Source organism: Lygodium microphyllum, chromosome 9, assembly GCF_053477565.2.
Source record: "Lygodium microphyllum isolate KBCC chromosome 9, Lygodium_microphyllum_v1.1.10, whole genome shotgun sequence".
In the NCBI taxonomy this organism is placed as follows: Eukaryota; Viridiplantae; Streptophyta; class Polypodiopsida; order Schizaeales; family Lygodiaceae; genus Lygodium; species Lygodium microphyllum.
The window spans coordinates 97,793,454-97,818,897 of record NC_141143.1 but is presented as its reverse complement, the minus strand read 5'-3'; the positions used below and the strand labels follow the sequence as shown (position 1 = coordinate 97,818,897).

General features: G+C 41.3%; 1 protein-coding gene across 6 annotated transcripts in view; it reads right to left on the bottom strand.

Moving 5' to 3' along the window:
* ATM (Serine/Threonine-kinase ATM-like protein) overlaps positions 1–25,035 on the bottom strand; it is a 207,918-nt gene extending 182,883 nt beyond the window's left edge. For 4 of the 6 annotated variants that reach the window (XR_015691873.1, XR_015691872.1, XR_015691874.1 and 1 more), the window contains exons 1-13: positions 24,793–25,024; positions 24,307–24,415; positions 23,586–23,729; positions 22,762–22,923; positions 22,426–22,621; positions 21,580–21,736; positions 21,344–21,486; positions 21,128–21,215; positions 20,941–21,047; positions 17,660–17,758; positions 17,524–17,580; positions 16,972–17,053; positions 8,442–8,516 (exon numbers count right to left, since the gene is read on the bottom strand). Coding sequence is in view for 3 of the 6 variants with exons in the window: in XM_087684861.1 (XP_087540987.1) it covers positions 8,442–8,516; positions 16,972–17,053; positions 17,524–17,580; positions 17,660–17,758; positions 20,941–21,047; positions 21,128–21,215; positions 21,344–21,486; positions 21,580–21,736; positions 22,426–22,621; positions 22,762–22,923; positions 23,586–23,729; positions 24,307–24,415; positions 24,793–24,861 (1,488 nt within the window). In the remaining 3 variants the exon portion in view is untranslated. Of the gene's footprint in view, positions 1–8,441; positions 8,517–16,971; positions 17,054–17,523; positions 17,581–17,659; positions 17,759–20,940; positions 21,048–21,127; positions 21,216–21,343; positions 21,487–21,579; positions 21,737–22,425; positions 22,622–22,761; positions 22,924–23,585; positions 23,730–24,306; positions 24,416–24,792 lie in introns of all 6 variants that reach the window. The other 2 variants (XM_087684863.1, XM_087684862.1) reach the window with 2 other exon arrangements.
* Between the last annotated feature and the right edge of the window lie 409 nt (positions 25,036–25,444).

The following is a 25,444-nucleotide window of genomic DNA, read 5'->3' as shown; positions in this document are numbered from 1 at the left end:
ACCTTCTACGGGTCCGAGACCAAACAGCCAGGAACACACAGCAACACACCCTCCAAGAGTTCTACAGACCCTGGCCACCCCCTCTACAACGAGGACTGCAGTCAACCAACCAGTGGCCCCACCCCCAGGAGTCACCTTGGATAGAGCTACAAAGAGAGGCAGAGCTCGCTGCCCACCCCCAGCAGACCCACGCCCCTGCAGGAGACATCACCAACAGATACAACGGATACTACAGCGCCACTGGGGAGCCATACCCCGCCACTTCAGCCTCTCCATGCTAGACACACCCATGCGGGACATCTTAAGATGACCACGCTCCATGAGCAATCCCACATTGCACTTGAAGTGCATCTAGATTGTATGGAGTCTGTATACCATTTTGTACCTACTCACCTAGTTCACCATAATACTAGATAGTAGCTTTACTGGGACTTGGAAAACTTCCCATACATTTTGTATGTAACCTTTTGGTCTCATAGGCCAACTTGGCCTTTTGTAGACGTTAATCTAACTCTCTCTCTCTCTCTCTCTCTCTCTCTCTCTCTCTCTCTCTCTCTCTCTTCGTAAAGGTAATTGTATTAATTACGAAAAAAAAGGTACAATTTTACATGATTACAAGATACACGATGGCTCTAAGCCATCCTGTGTAACATCTCAGTACGAAACCACAAACAAGTTACAAAAGTCATGGCAAAGACATAGAGAAAATTGCCATATGCCAAGGAAGTAAGTCCTCCCAAGGGACTAAGTCGGAGTGCCGAATGAGATCTATCTGCCATAGTTACCAGGAACGGGAACGGGACCCCTTGGAACGGGGGGGACGTCCAAAGTGTAGAAACGGGAACGGAGGGAACGGTATGTATATATATATATATATATATATATATATATATATATATATATATATATATATAGAGAGAGAGAGAGAGAGAGAGAGAGAGAGTCAACACTTGTCTTAGAATCTAGAGAGAGAGATCATATCAACCATAATTCATGAAATTAGACTCTAGAGACATAATAATCAAGTTTCAACAATAATAAAGATTCAAAACATTGTAACCAGCAATGGATTGTCGCATTCATAATTCAACATTCTAATCAACAATGTTGCATAAGTCCAACTGGCAACAAGTGTGCATTGCAAAAACACAAAATATGCACTAAACTTTAAAGCCTAAATAGTAAAGATCCAAGTTACAAGAGCTCCAATTTCCAAGTCAATACTCTAAAGTTCCAAAAGGCTAGCTACTAAGTGCTCTGATTCATGGAAGATGGCTCCACTGTGCCTGAATGCTCATCCTGCTGAACAACATCCTGCCCATCATCATCACCATCATCATCATCGTCATCTTTTTCCCAACATATAAAAGAATCAACCTTTGCAACTGATGTACGAGCTAGCAAGCGAAGATTGGAGCTCACATAAACTAGGTCATTCGTCTTCATTGTACCAAGACGATTTCTCTTCTTTGAGTGAATGTGATTGAATGAGCTCCATTGTTGCTCTAAACAAGAAGAGCTAATTGTTTGGCTAAGAATACGAATAGCCAAACTCTGCAACTCTGGAGCTTCTGCCCCGTAGTCCTCCCACCATAAAGCAGCCCCAATATTTGTCCTGTCCTCTAGTGCATCCTCTGTACCAAACATCCCTAATGTTTGCCGATATACAGAGAGCTGATTTTTAATTTTGCGTTGCATTTCACGGCTGGGATAAAGCCTTGCAAGCAATGTGTTCCAAGCCTTGACCACCTCAAGGTCTCTTTCTTGCATCTTTCCTTGAAACTTAGGATCAAGCACATATGCTGCAACATGCATAGGAGAGTCATACTCATTCCATCTGCTGATGCATAACTCCTTGATCTGCTCATACCTATCTGCATTTGGTTCCAAACTCTCCAACCTCTCAATCATGCGATCCATACCTTCATAGATCTTCCCAATGCATGGATCCATGCCATCTGCAAGCCTCAACATGTGCATAATAGGATCAACCATTTGGTTGGTGCGATTAACCTCATCCCAAAAATCTCTATCAGAAACATATGCATTACATAACACAACAGTAGCAGTGGCAGTCCCAGTCCAATTTTCATACTCATCACTAGCAAATAGCTCCCGAATTGCACCTTTGCAATAGTGCAATCGACCAAGCATAAGACAGTTACATGCAAATCGTGTATCCGAGTATTTAGTAAAACTCAGCATGCAAGTACTGATGATTACATATAAATGTGATAATCTTGTTGCCTTTCGCAACAAGAAATGCAATCCATGGCAAGTCCCCAATATCCTTCAACAAGTTATTCAAGCAATGCGCCATGCATGGACTAAAGGTGATATGTGGATACATTGCCATTAAAATGTTTCCTGCTACCCTGTTTGTAGATTCACCATCTGCCACAAACTGCACTACATTTTCTGCCCCAACAGCCTGCACTGCCTCGCACCACTCGAATGCCAATACATCTGCACTCTTTCCAGTCTCTGAAGCATCATGACTACCAATGAAGTATACATCTCCACGAGAATATGCAACAACACCATGTATGGACCTATGGCGCGTGTCACTCCATCCATCTGCTATCAATGTCACTCCATTTCTTGCCCATTGATTGCGAATATTTGCTGTTGCAATCTCTATGGCTACTTTCTCCTTTTGAAGCAATGTAGTCCTGATAGTTTCTGATGAAGGGGGCTTATATGTGGGTCCATACTCTACAATCTTTGTCACCATATTTAAAAAATATGGTGACCTGGCTGATTTGAATGCAATATGGTCATGGTAAAAAAAGTGTGCCACTGCTGCATCTGTTTCCTCTTTTTTCTTTGGTTCCCATGAAGTGTGCAATGAACTCTGTTTAACGCCACGACCTGTTGCCATTGATGGCCCACGAGAAGGCTGCGTAGCCACTAATTCTGGTGGTCTTCTGCATGAAGCACCATGCCCTGTTGGCCTTGGAGTCCATGTTGTTGGATCCACTGCTATATTTGGCGTCCTCTTGGCATGTGAATTCCCCATAGAAGTGGCTATGCGGTCAAGTAACTCCTTCCTTTTCTCAATTGATACATTGGTGCAAAAACGCACCTCTTTCCCCTCCTCATGTAGAAGATGGGCTCTCACTTTATCAGCCCACTAGTGCGAGCATAAGGGCAAAGTTTGCATTTCCAAGGGCGAGCCCCTCCACCTCTCAATGGCACCCCTGCATCTACCTCATCCCACCATGACCAAGTAGTGCTTCGACTTCGTCCAGTTGTTGACGAAGTACCTACTGAGGATGATGAAGATCCCATAGATGTCAATGCTGCCATCTATATAGAAGTGACAATAATCAGTAAACTGTAAACTTCAATGAAATTAGTGATTACAGAAATTTGCAGCCAACATTTCAACATCCATGCGTCAAAGTTCAATGAAATTGCAAAAATTTCAACCAAAGTGTACCGTGTGCCGCACGCGACGTAGGCGGGAGACTCAGAGGCAGGCTTGGACTAGGAAGTCTCTTTTGGAACTGGTTTAGCCTATCCGATTCATGTTGTGGAAAAAGAAAGGGAATCGTTTGGGCCAAGTGTGGATTTTGTGGCACCATGTGACTCCTCCTAAAAGGATTGGGGGAGCAGCTTTATTGGATGTTAATTTGCATATGGTTGCTTTGAGATTAGCACTTTTGCAGGCACTATGTTTAATCGGATGGTTTGTTTGGGGTTTCAAACAGTCCATGATGGTGTCATTCTTAGGCAGCCCCGTCTTTATTCTTTCTGGCGTATTCGTCAGTACTTTCGGGTGCCTGGAGGATATCATGACATTTGGTCGTCCATACAAGGCATGCTTTTGAGGTTCTCTCATTTGCTTGCTTTGAACCATGGTCTCCTTGGCGAGATTGGGTTTGTGCTTCCTGATGATTTCGAGAAAAGGTTAGCTAATCAGATATATCATTAGATGGTTTCTTATCCAACAATGAGAGCATGAGAGAGCAGCCTTGCCAAAGAGATCGAGACAAGGCAATTTCATCCGTGATCCCTCCATTAAGTACAATACGAGCCACGGCACCCTGACTAATGGTATCGACAAGAGAAGTCATGCAAGGACCAAATCCCATGGTGGACATCAACTGCCACAAGAAAGACCAGCTAACATGATCAAATGCCTTTTCAAGATCAAGCTGAAGCATAACAACCTACTGGCCTGAGACTTTGGCATAATTAATCCCCAATTGAACATTCAAAATGTTATGCATTATATTCCCTCCCTTAATGAAACCATATTGACATAGATAAACCAAGTGCAGAAATGCTTTCTGCAATCTATTGGCAATGATTTTAGAGAAGATTTTATACAAAGAACCCATAATCGAAATGGGTCTCCATTGTTTCAAAGAGGTCGGAGAAGGAACCTTAGGCAATAACCGAATCATAGCAATGTTCCAATCTAAAGGCATCCTACCAAAATTCCAAACTTGCTGACACATGCAAGTTAATGGGTCCTTAAGCTGCTCAACACGGGCTGAAAACAGCTCATTAGGAAGCCCATCCCAGTCAGGGCTTTTCCTTCGTAGTAAATGGGACAGCACATCCTCCACTTTAGCCTCTGAGATATCAACCTCCATCAAATCAACCCATTCTGGCTTGACCTGGTTACTAACCAAATCGCAAATGTATCGACGAGCAGAGTGAACAGCACTAGAAAGAATCTCCTGTGAACCCAACAAAGATTTATGAAAGTCAACACACATTTGAATTATAGAAGCAAGATCAGTCACCATAACATCTTGCTCATCCAACAAACGCACAATATTTTCCCAAGAGTATTTCTGGCGTAAACGAGCAAAAAACTGATCAGATTAACAGTTATTATCATGTAAAGCTTCCGCTCGGGCCAGCAATTTGTATTTAGCATATTCCTCCTCTTGAAGAGATTGAACTCTACATTTCAACCATTCAATAGTATCACCGAACTGATACAGAGACAACAAGTAGGCCAACAAAGATTACACATGCTACAATTCAGCTCGTAAAGAGGAAGCATGCTGAATATCATACTGTTGGGACAATTCTCGTGCATTATCCCTAAAAACAGCCCATGCTTCCATCCCTCCAGATAGGACCCTCGAGCTAAAAGAAGCAATCAATTACTAAATACATTCCACAAACTAATTTTGCAGCAAAAAAGATTGGTTGAAACGTAGAGGCAAACGAGTAAGGAGAGCCTTAAAGACATGAACATGTCAGTGGGTCAAATCCAAAACCAAAGGATAGTGATCTGACAAGACATGTTGTCGCTCCACCCACATATCAATGACAGCAAGAAGAAAAGAATCACTTTGACAATGTAGATCCTATCAAGTCTGGCCCACGTGTTTGGATCCTGAAGAGAACGATAAGTATATCCAGACTGTGAAGGATGCATCCAAAACCACGTCCTGTTTCAAAGACACAACTGCCAAAGCATCCCAAGCCTACCGCTCACGACCATCCATGACCGAGTGCGGTGAAGTCGTCTGATCTGCACATACAAAACAATCACCCATAACAAAACCTTGACGAGGCATGGCAAGGCAATGCAAGTCATCCCAAAGCTAACAGCGTTTCCAAGTAGTAGAAGAAGCATACAGGCCCACCAGCCACAAAGCCTCTCCCTCATATAGGATTTCCAGTATTAGAAACCTGCCACGAGGGTCCTAAGAAGATCTAACGACCAACACAACTCTAGATTTATGTGGAACCTAACTACTAAAAAAACTATATGATCCTTATATACATAAGAAGATCCTGCCAAAGCATGTTGTTTGTGCTCCATGTTAAGAAGACTGCTAGGGTTTGCACTGAGGACACACAAAGTGTACAACCATGACAGAAACACAAAGACACAGACATAGACACAGAGGGAAAAACTCAAATCCTAAACGCAAAACTCAAAACTCAAATACAAAAACTCAAACACAAACAGAAGAAGGGAGAGAGAGAACACAACTCTGAAGTGAATGAATGCTGTAAATGAATGTAAGAGTGTACAGTGTGCTCAAGGGCAAAGCAATGTCAGAGTGTGACATCCACCGAAGACGGATCCCAAGTCTGTGACCACCAGTCGGAGAGTAGGAGTGCTGAATAGTGAATGGCAGCAAGCTGGTCACCAAAACGCAGCAGTCTGGAGGCTGGAAACTGGTAAACGCAACAGTGTACCACCGATCGGGGGCTGGAAACTGTGCACAGTCTGCTGTAAACAGCAGGCTGAAACAGTGTCTAAGAGTGTCAAGGCTTGCAATGCTGAAAACACAGGCTGGCTGACCCTGGAGATGATGGACAGAAGGCTGAACAGCAGTCTGGGACAGTTTGGAGCAATCGCCAGCAGTTGAGAGCTGTCGCCTACAGCAATGGACAGGCTGAAGATGATGTGGCTGCAATCGATGATGGCTGGACAGCAGATGGAGGCGGGCTGCTGCAGGCTGGAAACTGGGCGCCAACAGCAACAGAGGGTGTGTGGGCTGGTGTAACCTGCAAAACAAGGATGATTGCTGAATGGGGGCAGCCTGTCTATTTATAGATATGGAAGGGCACCCCAAAAATTAGGGTTTCCACTAAACTTTCTCGTACTGCTCCCCGTTTTAGGGTTTCCACTGAACTCTCTCAAACCACTCCCCCTTTTAGGGTTTACTCTAAAAGAGCATTTTGTGTGTTTTGGGGCTGTTTAAGAGACTAATCAGCAAGTAATGCATATTTTAGCTCAACACTCCATAGCACAAAAAAATCCCAATTTCTAGCTAACACAACTTTCCACAACCAATATTGCTTACTGCTAACTTTCCACAACCAATATTGCTTACTGCTCGAAGAAATGCCTTCAACGTTCCATAATGCAAATCTCATGATAAACCACAGAAGAGAAAACTATTGAATCACCACTTTCCCTTTCCCTTTAACATCAGTAGCTTTAGCTGTCTGAAATCTCTCCATCTCACTACGGATCACATCTACAAGATCCACCCTTTGCAAACTAGCAATCGAAGCACAAGAAGGAAACTGTTGTTGCTAAGAACGGAAAACATCTCAAGGAGGCACAAGCCTCCCATGTGCATCAAAGCACAAAGCAAAATCAAAAGCCCTTTTATCATCCACATCAACTATAGAAACACGTGAAGATTGAGGTTTCATATAAACCCCTTGCCTCTACATTGAAAAGTTTGAGTAATAGGGTGTGGAGATGGGTGAGCAGGAGTCGAACGAGATTCCGGTCTAGTATTACGTCTAACCACAGTGACCCAAGAATCATCTTGAGGAGGAAAATTCCGACCAACCAAAAGCGATGCACGCTTAATACCAACTTGGGAGACATCCTTATTTCCATCATCATGTCCATGCAAGACAAATCATAGGATTAAATTCTTGTTGCTAAGCCACTTGCTAGGGACGATGCTCTTGCATATCCATGTCAGGATCCAAAGAACGTTGCAATACCTGAGGGCTTCTATCACATTCTGAAATAAAGTGGCCCAATTGGCCACATCTAAAGCAGTGTCCAGCAAATGTGCCCCATTTAAGCTCAAAAACCAACCTTTGCAACCCATGAACCTAAAAACGAATTTTGGTTGGGCGAGGTTTCCCTGTGTCCCAAAGGATACAAGTCCTATTCCTATTGCGGGAAGCCAACCAGGGCTCCACCAACACCTAATCAAGGGTTCTCAAAACCAAAGGAAGAAGTCGCCAAAGATGTGCAAGAAAATCAACCACCTCCACCCAAATTGGGCATGCCTGTGGCCTGCCTAAGTACCTCCTGAAACTTAGCCATAGGCCTCCATGGGACCTCTCTCTCTCTCTCTCTCTCTCTCTCTCTCTCTCTCTCTCTCTCACACACACACACACACACAAAGTCCCCATGTTTTCTAATCATCTTTACAGCATTGGATAAATCTCATTCTAATCCATGCAGAGGCACTAATTTACCATCTAGCATGCATTGTAACTAACATACACTTTACAATTACTGCAGAAAATGTACTAATATTAGGACAGGCAATTTGTCAAAAGCAATTTTGTTATTTCTTCATATGAATTCCAGGTTAACAAAGCATCCTTTTATGCTTTTCCTTACATGCACTACATATAGACTAGAAAAGCCTTAGATTCTGATATGATCACTTTCATAGAACTGAGTATAGACTGATGGTCATCCATAAGAGGACACTCAATGATTACGCAATCGGTCAACCCAATCATAAAACAATAACTAGGCACTGTTAAAAATCACCACATGAATCAGTTTAAACACAGGAACTTCAACTATCATAAAATGTTCAAATCAACATTTCTAATGAAGACAAAGTGCTTCAGAATAATTCTGTCACCGGCTAAAAGGAATTATAAGAAATATGTAGAATGAGTAAAAAGAGTCCTGTTGTCAGTCGAAAGGGATTATAACCAAATATAATGAACGAGTACAAAGGACTTACTATGATTGCTATGCTGCTAAATAAAGGTAGCCACTGCAATATCAGACCCCAAATGGATTCCCAATTGTCATCAAACTGCAAATAAGACCAAAGAGCTTCTCAAGCACTGTTCTTGCAAATCAGAGTAAAGAGCTTCTCCAGCACTGTTCTTATACAAAGTAAAGCATAATATGTTTTCCAAGAAAAAAAAAATTTACTAATAACACCTCAAAAAGAATCCTTCGAGTAAATACAAAGTACAAAAAAGGCCCTATAAGCAATCACTAAGTACATCAATTATACAACAGTTTGGTAAACAACCAATCTACTGGGCTATAATGCCACACCATATGTGGCCCTAGGTGGAAGGTGTCGAGAGTGCAGCGAATGAGGATGCATATGACCCGACTAAAAGAAAATGAACACGAGAGAAGAGGGAGAGAGAAAAGAGACAGTAGAACACAGAAATCTGCAATAGATGAATGCTGAAATGAAGAAGACTGATGTAGACATGGACTGTCAAATGTATCTCCACAAGCCGATCTCTCACCACCTGAAAAACCAAGTAAATGATGACCAGGGCAGGCTGGCTATAACTAGGCAAGAAAAATACACAAAAAATAATCAAGTCGGCCAGTTGAAAATTGGCCGACTACTGCACAAAAGCAATTGCTGAATAAAATAATGCATAAAATGCTGCGCAATAAATGTGGCTGTCATGTGTCTAGCCTGCCTGACTACTAGGAAATGCTGGAAATGACCTTACACTGCATAGAATTGCCCGACCTGAAAATAGAAAATGCATAAGTGTGCCTGAGAGTACTAACTATACAACAATAGACTCCATGCCTAAGCAATGCAACTCTCATTGTTGCAATGCAGTGTAGTAGAACCTATCTAAGGACAAGCAAGCTCTCCTAACAATCACCAAAGCCAAACTGTCTCACATTGGTAGAAAACGCTGCTCGCGATACTCCACCTCTATAGATGATAGGGCAACAATGGGCTGCTTCTTGCTACTCCAAGAGATTAGTACTTGCACCCAAAGTGAAGCAATATCCTTTTGTTGACCTCCTGTGGTCAACATCTCCAGCCAAATTTGAATCTATCCAGCCCTAGTGAACAAGGCTAAATCTCGTGTACCTACAGGATTATAATAAATACCTAGGTCAAGGGTCCCCCTCACGAACCATAGAATCCTGATAGCAACCTACCAATGAACTAGCTTGGGTTCACTCATGAACCTTGCAAGCAAACCTACATGACAACACAAATCAATGAGTATTAAGAAGCCATATCAACAACCTTATCAACTACTTGTAATGGGTAGCATCCACCGCCAATGAATCTGCATGGATCGTAACCTTCTAGTTCGGATCCATGGGAGTGAAGAGAGCCCTACATCCCTTCATCTCAAAAATATCAAAAGCTCCTCCACATACCACTCTTGGGAGATGAACACCCCCCTGGAAGTCTGCCAAATCTCATGACCTCGAAAGAAGTGGAGAAGTGTCAGACGTGGATGCAATGATGGAAGCGTGTGGAAAACTATTGTAATAGACTTTTGTACACAAGAGACATAGAAAAGAGAGAGAGAAACACTGCACAAGGAACTCAGAAGCAAAGAGATACTTGGGAAATGGAATCCATATACCAAGATATGAGACAGGACAGAACCAATGTGAGTCATCGGCTATGAAGGCACTAGCACCTCCTCCTTTCCCTCCACTAGAACCAGTTAGGTGATAAATGATCAATGAATGTGGAGGAGAAGCCTGAATAAATAGGCAAAAATAATGCCATAAATCATGTCAGGTCAGTCAGCATTTAATGTTGGTCACCCAGCAATAAATGCTAAAATGACCATCATAAAATGCCAAGAAAAATGCCTAAATAATCAGGATAATATCATGGTGCCCCAACCCACTAACATGCACAGACTCAACCATGAACTGACATATTTGCTAACACCCTCTCTCGGATCATGGGTGATCTGATACAATACAATATACAATGATAAGGTCCCATCATGGTACATACAACAAGGACCACCAAAGTAGAACCATGGATATCCAAGTAGTGGATGCACAAGCCACCACCAAGGTGCCTCGGAGAAAACCTAATGTCGATGTCAATTGTAACAACACCTGAAAGTAGAGAAGAATAGCAACTCTCAATATCTGTCCAACAATGTCTCGCAGTAGCATACTGTCACAACTCTATAGAAACAGAATTTGTATCCTTTTTCACTAATTTGTCTATATAATGATTTATTAAAAATTTGTTTCCTTTGCACTAATTAGATATAAAGAAAAGTGCATTGAAGTTGGCCACTGATGAGTGGTCACAGGTTATGATGGACCCACGCGGTGGGTTAGAGAAAAGATAGTTCACACTTCCACCTATATGGCCCGATTGGGCGCCTGTGACCAGAACTCACGCATATCAGGGTTAGACTCGCACACAGAAAGGATTGATACCTTGAAGTGTGGGCTAGATCCACCAGAACAAACAGTTACAATCAACAAGATGGCATGATCATGAAATGCTTGTACAATGTGCATGTGTGGGCTGAAAGCTTGAACTGCACATTTCTTTGCATAGGAAAGTCACATGAAGATTCTGATACCGTTTTTGCGATGTACTTGGAAAAAGCTTTCATATGACACCCATATTGGGGGGTTCCTAAATTTTAGGAGGTCCCTAAATTTTAGGAGCCTCGAATTAGCCTAAAAATGCTAGTCCTAAAAAAATAGGGATGTCATTCTAAAAATAGTAAATTCTGTACTCTGACTGTGCTTACTAAATTTGGTTGTTTCTATTCTTGACAGTATTCAGCCCAAAAAGGAAGGCCATAGAGAAGAGACAAGTGTCAAGACACTTGTCACACAAGTTTCCAAGTGTCCCACCACTTGTCACTTCTCATGACATGTGGCTGGACACTTGTCTTGTGCTACTCCACTTTCCCCTTTTGTACTAGCTCTTCCCTCTCCTATAAATAAGAGCTCGTTTTTCTTCATTCAGCATCATTTTTCTTTGCTGTAAACTCACGTACAGCACCCACAAATAGCCAAAAACTGGCTCCATCCATCCCCATCATCATCCCCCACTTCTCCATTATCAAATTCCTCCATATTCCCTCTTCTATCACTGCTGTTTTACAGGACAGCAAGCCTGTAAATTCATTATAGCACCACCTTCTCGAGCTCTTTCTTCCATTTTAGCAACAAGAAGCAAGCCCTATCCATGTACTGCTGATCAACGATGGAGAAAGGCTGATTTTCCCTCTTTCTTCTCTCATACTATAAAGAAATCAGTTCTTATCATTGCATAATAGATAATGCATGTGTGTTTGTACATCTTTGCATGATCTTGTGAGAGTGAGAATTACTTCTCCTCACTCTCAGGTTATTGTAACTAAGCTGAGCTCTTCCCTAAGGGACTTGGGTTGAGCAGAAATACATTCCTTCGGGGGGGGTTGCCCATCTTCAACCCTCAATCTTGTCTCCATTACTTTTACATTTTCATGGCTGTAATTTTGTGAGTAATTTTCATTTTCAACTTTAAGTGTTCATTCTCTTTTATATTAAATCTCGAAAACAAGCGAATATCATAATTGTTAAGCATACTACGTTGTTCGGGGCATTTACACATACAAGACCATCATGTCAAAAATAACTCTGAACATATGTGACCATGGATTCCCCGAAACCGCCGAAGTGTCCCCTCATGTGAGCTCAAACTAGGAGCCAAGACTACTCTCTATCAAATAAACAGCTCATCATGAACCAAGATGTCAATCCCAGCTCTAGGATTTGAACTTGCCAAACTTCGGTCAATACATCAGGGAAACCCCTCTCGAGAACCTGTGCACCTGTATACCTACATAGAGGAGGTTTACCTACCCCATCTCACCACCCTCTCACACTCCCTCTCTGGCATTGGAGAGTTGTGAGGGATGATCCCATAAGTTGTATTAGCAGCCAGGAAGGGAGACCCCTACCATAATCGGGGCCACATAGATGGATCCTAAACTTGGACCTAGAGAAGAGGAAGACTCGCCGAGAGACTCGTCACCCGTTGTCATCGTCCGCGCTTGCTCCTATCATAACGCTACTAATGTCTTGTAGTCCTTCCGGAGGTGTCCCTTCTTGCCACAATAATAGCATTAAGACTTCTTTTGTCGTATGGCGCCCCTCTCTAAAACTGGAACATCTAAAGTACCAAGAGATAGCATCCTAACAAAAACCTAAAGCTGAATATAGAAAGGCTCTAGCATAACACTTGTAGATGAGTAAGGAATAGTTGCATGTTGGCCATCAGGAGGAGATGTCGAAGGAGCCATCATGAGGGAGATACAAGGAAGATGAAGAAAGGTAAGGAATCTTCAAAGAGAAAAGTATGCCAAAATTACACTCACAAGGATTGCACTAGTTCCAAGTAGGAAAGAAAGCACATAGAGAAAAGATCAACAATAGAGTGCAGTGATAAGAACATAACAACCGGATGCACATGACTCCTCTCTAAAGGTGAGTAATGTATCTTAAAATGAGAAGACGGACCAAAAATAACCAGGATCAGCCTGAAAATACTGTCACCCAGCCCTGCATAGGAGCAAACAGCCAAAACACAGGTGTTGATCAGTAAAACACAGAGAGATGGAAAGGGTCAATAACGTCCCCAGCCTTGAAACCGGCCCAAAAAGATGAAAACGAAAATGGAACAGCCTACAAAATACTGAGGAAATAGGCCGAAAATGATCAGAAGATGGTTGCTCAAGTTGTAAATCAGTCGCAGCAGTCAAAACAAGTCCAATCAGCAAACGAAAAGTCAAAACTTAGACCTGAAACAGTGTGAAACAGCAGCAGGAACAATGATCCTACAATCTGATGCCATGTCAAAAGTGGATGCAGTGATGGAAGCATGTGAAAAACTACTGTAATAGACTTTTGTACACACAAGAGACAAAGAAAAGAGAGAGAAACAATGCAAAAGAAAAGAACATTGCACAAGGAACTTAGAAGCGAAGAGATACTCGAGAAATGGAATCCATATACCAAGATATGAGACAGTACAAAACCAATGTGAGTCACCGGCTGAGAAGGCACTACCACCTGCTCCTCTCCCTCCACCAGAACCAGTTAGGTGATGAATGATCAATGAATGTGGAGGAGAAGCCTAAATAAATAGGCAAAAATAATGCCATAAATCATGTCAAGTTGGCCAGCAATAAATGCTAAAATGACCATCATAAAATGCCAAGAAAAATGCCTAAATAATCAAGATAATATCCTGGTGCTCTAGCCCACTGACATGCTCAAACTCAACCATGAACTGACATATCTACTAACAAGAAGACCCATATCCGTCATCTCGAACATCTCATAGAGTGCCTCCTTTGGCTGTTTGACCTTTTGGGTATGGTCAATTCTCGCCTTGATGTTAGCAGTCTGGATAATGGAGAAGAGACCAAGGCCTTCTCTAACCAAGAGTCACACCTTCATGAATTGCACCAAAAACTACAATGCTTATGTCATTGACATAAGATCTCAAACTCAAATGAGTCATATTAAAGAAACCAATTGTGCTTACAGCATTGACTTCAAATTGCTAAAGCTGCAATACTATAATAAAATTGGTGCACTGGCCACTTGATTTGCCTAAACCTACCTTCAAAAAAAAACTATATATTGAAGAATGAGTTGCAAAGGGCTCTATAAGCAAAGAATGTAGCAGAGGAATTTGTGGCAAAAATGAAACAGAAGTTGCAAGATTTACAGATGGAAAGGATGGGAGCATCAAACTCTGAAGGAACTTAGATGAAACAATTGTATCTGCCATCTAAAGGAACAATGAACCATGTGGATTTCATGTATAAATTGTTGATGCATTATCTCCCCTATCAAGATGAGATCATCCACATAAAGCACAGACAGCGCATGCCCTCCAACTAAGTTGTGGACATACAACTAAAGTAAGAAGAGAAACACCGATACCCTAACTTGCCTTGGAGGAACGAGTCTATCTTCTCATTCCAAGCACATAGAGCATGTTTGAGGCCATAAAGGAAAATGAGATAAAGCATCAAATGCATTTAATACTTTGTTCGAGTAACTTAAAAACTACAAGCTGGTTGTTAATGAAAAAAAGAGTAAATTTTTATGTCAAAGATTGACTTCTTAGGGCATATTGTCTCAAAAGAGCAAAAAGGAGGCAATATGCAGCTAGCCTCGTTTGAGAACCTTGCATGATGTATGTAGCTTTTTGGGGTTGTGTTCATACCACAAAAGATTAATATGCTACTTTGTGTAAATTCCTTCACCCCTTCACGCATCGCAAAAAAAGGGAGTTCCATGGGCTAGCAAGGAAATTGCAGCATTCAATAAGCTGAAAGAAAAGATGATGTTGGATCCAGTGTTGATCTTGCCAAATCTCCCAAAAAGCTTTCATTCTCCAATGTAATGCATGTGGTTTGTGGAAACAGCATTGATGCAGTTTTAATGGCGGGAGGCCATATTGTAGCACATGAAAGTAGAATTTTACAGGACATAGAGACAAATTTGCAGGTTTATGAGAAAGAGTTGCTTGCTATAATTCATGCTCTTTCCGCTTGGAAAGATTACCTACTTGGGACTGATTTTGCCGTGCAAACAAATCATCAAACTCAGTAACACAATTGTCTGAGAAGCATATGAATGATGTGGCTGATGCATACTCTAGAAAACTACAGGTTTCAGAAGTGTCTATAGCATATCCACCATCCAAAGAAGCCTAAATCTTCCCTTAGTACCACCAACCAAGCATCAACATCCGAGTCACATTTGCAAATCTGCCCCAAGGAAAAGGCAAGCCTACAATCAAGGTAGTCGACCCATGCTTCCCACAAAGTGTACCATATCCAATGTTTCCTTGCAAGGAGGTACCCAAGCAATTTTGATATAGTATCACCACCAACAACATGGGCTAAGATTACCAAGGTTGTGGGCCGATTTCCAAAGCATGGCAAGGGAATTTGCAAGCACGCATACTTCTAACACCAAAAGATCCAAGCTCCACCAAACCTTCCAACATTGTCCAAGTTTGATAGGAAGAGCCATTCAATATCAAACCGTGATGGAATTCAAACAAGCACACATCTCACATTGCAGAAAGTCTTCATACAAGCATTCTCATGGCAAGACCCTTGAGCACAGCCCCATCAGCTGGCTCTTCTATAACTTGCGGCAAGAGCCCACGGAAACAATGTGCAACTGCATTAAAGGGGAGGGAATCCCCTAGTATGTTGATTCCCATATGTGCACACACTTCCCAAGGTGCCCTCCTATAGTGGACATGCTTGCCCCCAAAAAATGGGCATGCCTCCCAAGGTGGAGCCTAGGGCTATTGCTTCGATTTGCATATCAACACCCTAGAACACCATTAAAATTTTCTTCGTGAAACCTTTTTCAGATGGTCTTGCAAGCATGTGAGCAATTGTTTGTCAATTGGACACCCAAATATATGTTGATCGCTTACATTTTATTTTTTACATATGTAGTTATCTATGATCAAATAATTCTTTTGCCTTCACTAAGCTACTAGGAATAGACAATTAAGGCATTCGAAATTTGTCGATGGCCCAGCAACTGAAAAACCTTACAGATTCAATAAGCAAGACACTATGATGGAAGATAAGACAGGTAGGGGTTCAAGATTGTGAAGCTACTAAGAGTAGCTGATTGATAAGAGGAAGGGAACTTTGGCAAGGCAAGCCACAGCCACAAGTGGCAACCCCACCTTCCAATGATATGAATTGGGCTAAGTGTTTAGGCTATGGCATAGACTACCTTTCCAAGGATTACATGGGCAAGTAGATGTGAAAGGTAATAGGGTTAAAGATGTTGTAACTTGTCACTCCTTTGCAAGTCAAAGCCCAAGAAGAGGGCAGGGCAGCCAACACAAAGAAGAGTAAGCCTGTGGGGAAGGCCACTCTAAGTCAATGAGACCAATATGAGAGAAAAAAAAGTGAGGAAATAACTAAGGCCATCCTTAAGCCAGCACTCGCTAAGTCAGACAAGGAAAAAAAGCAACTAATGTAAGAAATAAGAAAGATGAAGTCACCTGGCAGAACTGGGACAAGTAATCCTTTGGTCTGATAACCACTACTTCAACATTGATACCAAGGTGGATCACCTTCCTCACATAACAAGCAGAAACTGTCAGTAGGGATATGGATGGACACAATCCTCATGTACACCAGAATAAGCTCTTCTTTTGTTAGAAACCAAGGTGCATGACAATAGAAGATCTTCCTTGTCTCTTTATCTTGTTTTGGCCAAAGATTTGGCATGTAATTGTGGCTTTACAAATCATACAACCATGTATTGGTCTAAGTGGATCCTAGCTAAACTCAGATTTCAAGACCAGCTTGTTATTCATACATAAATACACACGTAACTTGGCTAAATTAACACTGCATTGAAACTGGTCAAAGCAAATATGCTGAAAGAGACAAAAATCACAATTGGGATGATCATTTAGAATATGGACTTAGATAGAATATGTACCTTACCTGACCTCTCAGAATAGGAAAAGTTTCCCCATTGTTTCTACATGTAACTGAAGGCCAGACTGCACTCAATTCCTGAAGGCATCTGCCAAACAGTCTAAGATGAGAGATCCTTTTTGTCACTGCTATACCTAGTAACCAATACAAGGATATATCTCTTTTGACAAAGAAGATGAATTATAATTTGACCTCACATAACGATGCTTTCATAGGCAGTTATGCCATGTGATATTTCCTCACAGTAATGAATGAGGAGTTAAGCTATGGCATAACGTTAGTCAACATTTAGATGAATTGTTCTTTTGTCACCTATACTGTATAAAGGATTGTGCTGTGCAATAACTCCATCAATTTTTATTGAGCTTTACCTACAGTAATGTATTGCATATGTGCTATGTGATTAACTTCAACAATGTTTATTGAAATTTACCAACAGCAATGTATTACGTTAAAAATACATCACCAATGTTCAGATGGAAAGCATTCATCATGTATAAAATTTTAAACAGCAGATTAGCACTGTTCTCTGAATTGCTTTCTCATGTAAAGCCTTACCTCAAGATCCATACTAAAGCTTCAAAGTTGTGTGTCTTAGCGGCCTCACCCAAGTTTCTGAAACAAACATATGTTTTCAAACTTCTAAATTGTATCAACTAATGTGAAGCATGACAAACACTATCACCAAGCTCACCTTTCTAAAGTGTGCTTTACAGTGTTCAACCACCTATACAGGATGAGTTTGGAAATATGCCGGTGATGATGACGAATCAAAAAACAGAAGACTCCATACCTACATCCATTTCAGAAGTCACCTGTAAACTTATAAGGAGAAAAAAAAAACTGAGAATTGATCTTTGAAAATTCCCTCTCAACAGACCGAATCCTTAGAAAGACCACGTTAAACCACCTCCAAAAACAATCTCAAGACTTTGCTGGTATAGTTTGAATGCAGAAACAAAAATGAACTTGAAACAGAACTGTAAGTTATTGCTTTGACAAACGTGAATTAACAGTTGTCACCAAGTCCATATCCAAGTGCCAAAATACAGAAATCAGAAAACTTGAGATAAAAGTCCTCAGCAGACTCACATCTACTGCATTGAAGTTCAGTGCAGAGCTTCATGAATTAAAAATATTCAGATAATACACCAAGCTTTCACGCAAATGATGAGAATAGTTATTCATCTGATCTTAGCAACTGCTCAAGAGCTCTTTATGTTTGCATCTGCCATCACACAGGTCTGTCTGTAGTCACGTATGTCAACTGCAGTATGGAAGAAAGGACAAAACTGGACTAAAATTCAAAGGCTTGGAGAGATTAGCCATATAACACAGTAGAATCAACTCAAGCAAGACATTTTGTACCAGACAAGTAACCTTACCCAACAAAATCATCATTGTGCAAGCTTCAAAAACAGTAGGCTAGAGCCACAAGAAGAGCCCTTTCTTGATAAGGGCTGCTCCTCCAAAAGATACTTTTTGAAGCTTGCATGCTGATTGACAATGACAAACTGGTTTATCTTAAGAGTCTAGCAGAATGATAGCTCCTGGACACAGTCTGAGTTCCCACATGAATGGAATCAAAATATCATGAATGTATTTTCTACACCGCCCGAAACCTCGACTAGCTGTCAAAATTGGCTACTTGATCACCGATTCTGCCAAGCAATAATGCAAGGCAAAAGACAAAGGAAAGAAAGCATGAAAGATCAAGAAGATGTAGGACAAGCTGGATGACAGCAGCCTAGAAAAGTTATAGCATTGAATGGAGGCCTTTACAATCTCACAATTGGGATGCTTTTTCAACATCTCCTGGGTAGACATCTGCTTCTAATGAACCCTGCAACAAAGCTATGGATAAAAGTGCTTACAAAAGATTTCTGAACTTCAAAAAGGCCCATGATGTGGGAAAAAGATTTCAAACTTCAATGCAGCTGATGCTGGATGGCCTTATGGTTTTTTTGCAAAGTTAAGTGTGGCTAATTATATTACTCAAAAGTAATCACAGCAAAGTACAAGTGCTCTACAGTTCTAGCTGGTGACAAACCAAATCAAGCATATGCAAGGCCTCTGAGGGTGCTCTGGAAAATAAGGGAAAGAAGCAAGGGTTCACCACCAGAAGTTGTCATTCCATAGTGCAAAAAACGAGCTGACTCCCAGGGGGCTCCAAGGGAACAGATAATGAATGACCAAACCTCTACAAACAGGCTCTCTCTAGTGAATATGAGCTGGCAACAGGCCTTTCGAATGTGCCACCTTGTGAGGCTACCAATAAGCTCCCATATCTCTCATCATGACACTATGGGGTGAATACCTATCAGTTGGGCACAACCTCCAAGCCCATTACCACATGCAAACCATGCTAAATGATGACTGTATAATGCATCCTGGCCTCATAGAATAAGGGGCGTCTGATTTACTGATTGCCGACAGAAAGCTCCCCAGGTAATACACCCAATGTTGGCTTGTACGCTATAGAGGATCCTGCAAGCTCCTCTCCACACCAGCTGCGCTACCTTGCATGACCACAAACATTGCTTTGGGGTCTCATAACTGTTCTTGCAAGCAATGCTTGCAAACCCCATCCTTCTGCATTTGAACCAACAAGCTACCTTCTACCAAACCCCCATGGCCAACCAGCTCCAAAAAAGTATGACACCCTCCTCTGCCACCAACCATCTCATACACACCTCCACAAAGTGCCTCTGAAGGGATCCATGATGTGCTGCTCTACCCAGTGTCTACTCAGGTGGGAGTCCAATCCATATCATCCTACATCAAAATATGTCTGCCAATCCATGTCATGTAGCCAAAGAAACTCACTACCATCTATGAAACTAAAGCAGCAAGCCCACTATTTGAAAATGTACACTTTCATTTGACAATGGCTGATTGTTCAAAGGTAAAAATCAGTTGGAGTCCTTAACAACTAGTCAGTTTAGATTGGAGAACATGCAATTCTCGATCAATTTTGTGGTCATGCAAGGTGTAGACTGACCTTTTGCTTGCTAGGACAATCTGGGATGAGAACTGCAACACTGATAGAGAACTGTTTAAAAGTTGGTTTTCTTTGGAAACCGCATGAATGCAGTTTGCCTAGAGATGGAAACACTCTCATGGTCCCAGTCCAGCTCACCCAAGGCTTTGGCCCTCCCAAATCCACAAACACCACTCCTAGAAACCCAACTAAGCAAGGTACAGATCAAGCTTCCGCAACTTCCACAACTGCCGCTGTAGCAGCATGTGGCATGCTGCACGAACAGTGAACAGGCTCAGGAAGGCCATCCACAGATCTGGAAGAGCAGAGGACAGATCTGAGAACCCTGATCTCATCTAGGATGGAACTGCAGTCACACACAAAAGACTGACTGACAGAGAATGCCAGAAATGCAAATATGCTCACAACCAGGAGATGGACACAAAGAAAGACAAAACTTGACATATCTGCTAACACTTATACCGCAAAAGGGCCATTTATCATCAGCTAGGTACAGTTATTAGCCACACTAGGAGCACGAGGTCAGGGATACTGTCCATTTAACTGATGTTCAAACCATCTTACAAGCTACAGCTTGGAAGTGCCTAGATAGCAGGTCCGCGTAAGACTCCCTGTTCCATCAAGCATTATCCTCTCAAGGTGATGTTTGGCAGCACAGGCCCTACGAGCATGCACCCCTCTCTCATTAGAATAAATTGCAGGTTATTTTTTTGCAAGGCTATCTTGGATTGGTAAGCTATAACAGCAACAAGAAGATTCTAAGACTATCCATACACATGCAGCTCCTCAGAATAAATCAATCCATACATTGGTGAGTAAATCTCTACTATACAGATTTTCACAAAATAAAATCAGATGAAGTGTCAACAAAGCTGGAAAGATCCTCAAACCCTGACTCCAACCTTGGCTCACAAGCATTAAACAATACTAATTCACTAGAGTCCAAAGAAGAAACCCGAAATCAATATTTTTACCACAAGCAGTTGCCTTTGTCGATATGGTCATTCACCATGGCAAACACATCTTCCTTTTTCTGTTTTTTCAAAGACACCAACCCCTTCAATCCAGGGCTCATGCCTGCCTGCAGAGTCTCTACCTGATTAGAAGGCAATCAGACCATACTTTTTATATTGCACCAAATACAGTTAGGTCATATCATACCTCAAACAGAACTGATGCTGCAAGTTCAAGAAACCCTTGCAATCCTCTTGAAACATTTCCTATTCTTTCTTCTCTCCCTCCATCAAACCTAATCAAACAACATTTACATTTTCAATAAAATCCAATGCCTGCACATCCTCAGTACTAATTCTTCAAGATGCTATCTGCACCTTCTTTTCAGGTGCTTCATTTGACATGCAGAGATTTTCAGCTTACCGATAATATCCAGAAGAGAATGTACTACTTTGATCAAGCTCCTTCTCTAACAATGGCAGTATTTGTTGAATAAACCCACTTTCAACACAGATAATAACCGTCTTTAACTTTAATTGCAATTTCCCATACAAAATAAGTCCATCCTATTAAAATAAAGATGCTCAAAGTTAAGCAAAGCTCAAAAATAAATGCATGAGTGATCGGCAGTAGCATAAAAAGTGCAAGTTCACAAGTACCTTAAGTTCCCGATCACGTGTTGTTAGCCAAGTTCGTGTCATGAAATCTTTGATACCAGAGTGAAGCTCAATTACTAAATTTCCAAGATTGGGACCATCAGTTATAAGAAACACATTCAAAGAAGCCAGAAGCTTTTTGGCTACCCTTCCTTCATCCCTACAGAAAACAAACCAAACATGATGAAACAAGGCAGAAACCGTCTTGGCATGTCATGTTCAAACCACACTCATTATGTGAGTAAGCAGCTCAAGCATGTCTATTAAGCTCTTTCCTATATTTTTATCTGGCAATCATAGACTGAAAAACATACATACAGACGTTTTCAGCCAAGGACTTCGCTCTTTGAAAGCTTGCAAATTCATTCATTAATAGCATGGTAAATACTATTGACCCAACAAAATGAAAGCCAATACTGCTAAATACATTGTCTATGCTAGAGAATGTAATTCCCGAACATTGTAATGCATCAGATGATGCAAATGGCTTCCAGAAATTTTCTAATAAAGATGATTCAGTGAAGGCCAGGTCTCAAAGGTCACAGGTTTCTTCAGTTATATGTCCAGAGCTGTAAGAAATTCTACAAAACAATGCACTCAAAAGGTAAAGGACATGATATCTGAACCAAGTGCCATGTACCATGCCTTGAGAGCACCTTCAAAATAACTGTCAAGTGAAAAGAAAGGGCCCAAAAAAAAAGGCAACAGACAAAGGAGGAGACTGCATCATTTTGGATGCAAAATCGTGTACACTTATCAGGGGCTTTGCTAAAGCCTAAACCTAGGCCTTTAAGGGGTGCAAAATTTAATCCACATGCACAACAAAGGTTGCTGATGAGTCGTAACAACCTCAAGTGCAAGAATAATTCACTTAAGCCATGTGCAATGCTTTCCCTAAGTTCATCGGAAAAGTCCCCAGGCGGATTTTGCAGTAAACACTCCAATGTTGTTGCAACGCGAAATGCTTCTTCCTTAGAAAATGAAGCCTCAAGTTGATTGTCATGAACAAGGCCCTTGATTTTGTCCATGTAGAAGCATACAAGACCTGCATATACCAAACACGAGTAAACTACCTAAAAATGCTTTCTTACAGAGTTCAAACAGTAGTCAGAGATCAAAGTAAAAGAAGGCCACATTGAATATGTATGTCATTATTTCTTCCTTGAAGAACTATCACATACTCACTTGAATGAACCTTCTTACTCATGTGTGAACGATACTCTGAGACCATCAACAACTGGCGAAGAACATGACTATAGTCAGATACAAAACTAGGAACCTCCAAAATAACCTCCAAAATATGGCGAAAAAGTGACTTTGCAGCTCGAAAGAGGAATCGAGAAGATCCTGAACATAATAACCATACATGTAAACTGTGCTGTACTGCAAAAACATTGATTGAAAAAGGAAACTTTGCATGTCAAAGGAACACATCAAACAAAATTGATTTTCAGATGGCAATGTCAAGAAAACAGTAAAAAGGAGTTAAGTTATATTGTGGAAAGGTTATCGTCCAGATTAGTTACTTGGGCATCCTTGGAAGTTGGATGCTTTTTAAGCACAAAACAAGTCCTTTCTAGAAAGTATGCATAAACCATTCTTTAATGTACAAGTCTGATTGAGTACAACTTTAAAGCCCTGTGGCAAGTTGACTGTAAACACTGCCCTAACCCAAGCTATACAAAAGAATGCCAACAGTGAGATTTTGAACGGTGAGTGGCATCAGTGAAAAACAATGATCCAAGAGTTACTTCACTTTTCTGTAGACATGCAGTTACAACATCTTTCCTGAATACAATGCTAAAATTTAATGTTCTTATGAGTAGGTTAGCCAAGCCATGAGTCAACGGATCAAGAGAAGTGCTATTATCAGCTAAAGCTTCTTAAAGGGAGTTTACAGTTTTCAGTGTTTGATAATCATTTGATATCACAAGATACCCTATAACCAACAGATCAGGAAACAGAATGGATTGTGTTACTTTAAAACATCACGAATAAAACACCCTTACCAGGGCGGCTTCTGTCTTCAGCCTTCTGAATAAGGCTTCGAAAAGTTTTTGCTAGGATGGCTTTGGGCCCCCTCTTTTTACTGGAGACGATTTCTGTACTAATGCAGTGGCATAATGCACGAACAACAGCTGGCCATGTTGAAGCTGCAAAAGACTCGGTTGTTAAAGCCCTGTGTTATTGATAATAATGATGATGGCATTCATGATAATGATATGGTGGCAATACTAATAATTCTTTTCTTATAGAAGCTCCGGGCTCATGAACTTTTCATGCATACTGTATTATTTAAGCATATTTGTGTCGTTTTATTATGCCTATGTTATAATAAACAACTGCGCATGCAACCTTCTTTTGAGTCTTAAGAGTTTGCATGTTTCAATGATACTAAATCCTAACTTGGAAAAGACGGTAGCAGGATGGATATAGTATGTCGATTGGCATTTGATGAACTATGTAGACTGAACATGAAGCTTGAACCTGAGTTTAGTTCATACTATACTATACTCTCCCAAGAGTATGTATCGATGCTTTTAGTGCTCAAATCATGGGCTGCTATGAGGCGAGGAGATCATTTGTGTGTTGCTTTGCACCATAAAAGAGTGGTATGTTGCAAAAGAGCTAAAGTTGAAATAATGCACATCTTAAAGGCAAAAATCTTCGTATGATTAGGCTGTAGAAATGAAATCGAAAACGGAAGGTGAGCTCTGAATTCCATCTTACAAGGCATCCTGTCTTCTTGGGAGAAAAGTGAAGTTTGCCGATCGAGTAAAGGGCGTAAGCCGACACCTCCCAGTGCATCGAGATAACTATTCAAATCCCTGATGCCTTCCTGCCAATGGAGATACCGTTAAAGCTAATCAGTTTCCTGATATGGCAAATTGGCTATATTAGCAAATTTATCTGCCAAAACTTCAGATGAACTGGGTCGTTTTAACAAACTCGCAGTCGAACGTCAGTTTATCACAACAAATTGAACGGAACATAATCTTTAAAGACCAGGGGTAAAGCCTAATGTCCATATTGACTGCATTTCCGTAGCTCAGGGTGACGATATCTTTGCTGTTCAGGTCATTGACCCCGTTACAAAAACAACGGCTTCTTCCTGCTCGTGCCCACCGCAGCCAAAATGTTAGCAAGAGAACGGATCTCTGATAGACCTGGGAGGATCTTCCAGTAAAGTTTCATGGTGATAAGTTCCGTTAGTACCTCTCGAACTTTGGCCTTGTCCGAGAGGAGCTTCGCATTAAGCAACTCAATGTCCTCGGCCGTGGCCATGGCTTCTCAGCACGAAGAAGCAGACTAATTGCTGGAAACAACTGATCCTCTTGTGTTTACTCGCATTGGCGGTCTTTTGGCGCTGCGCATTCTCTGTCCGAAGGGCTGTCGTTATGGAGTTTCTATTCCTATTGTCACTATATATATAAGTAGTGCTGTTACGAGTTGTCTATCGTTGTTACCAATGTCATATTCCCAGCAGTCCATGTCATGTTTCCGGCAAGACTGTCGGGATTTAGAAACTTTTGGGGTTTTTGGTTCTCCCATGACTAGCTTTGTGGAGTTTTGGGCTTTGTGGTTCTCCCATCATGACTAGCTTAACTTTTTACATTCTTTCTCATTTCTATTTTTCAATTCAAGAGATGAGGTTGGGAAACTTGAGTTCCTCTCATGATGAGGAATAAGAGCTTAGCTACCTACATCCAACACCACTCCTCGACTCCGAATAAGAGCTTAGCTACCTACATCCAACACCAGTGTCTTCTCAACTCCCTATCTACCTGTGCCATGGATACCATCACCCATCATTGAAGTTTCAACCCTTGCACTACCACATCACCTTCTCTCTCTCTCTCTCTCTCTC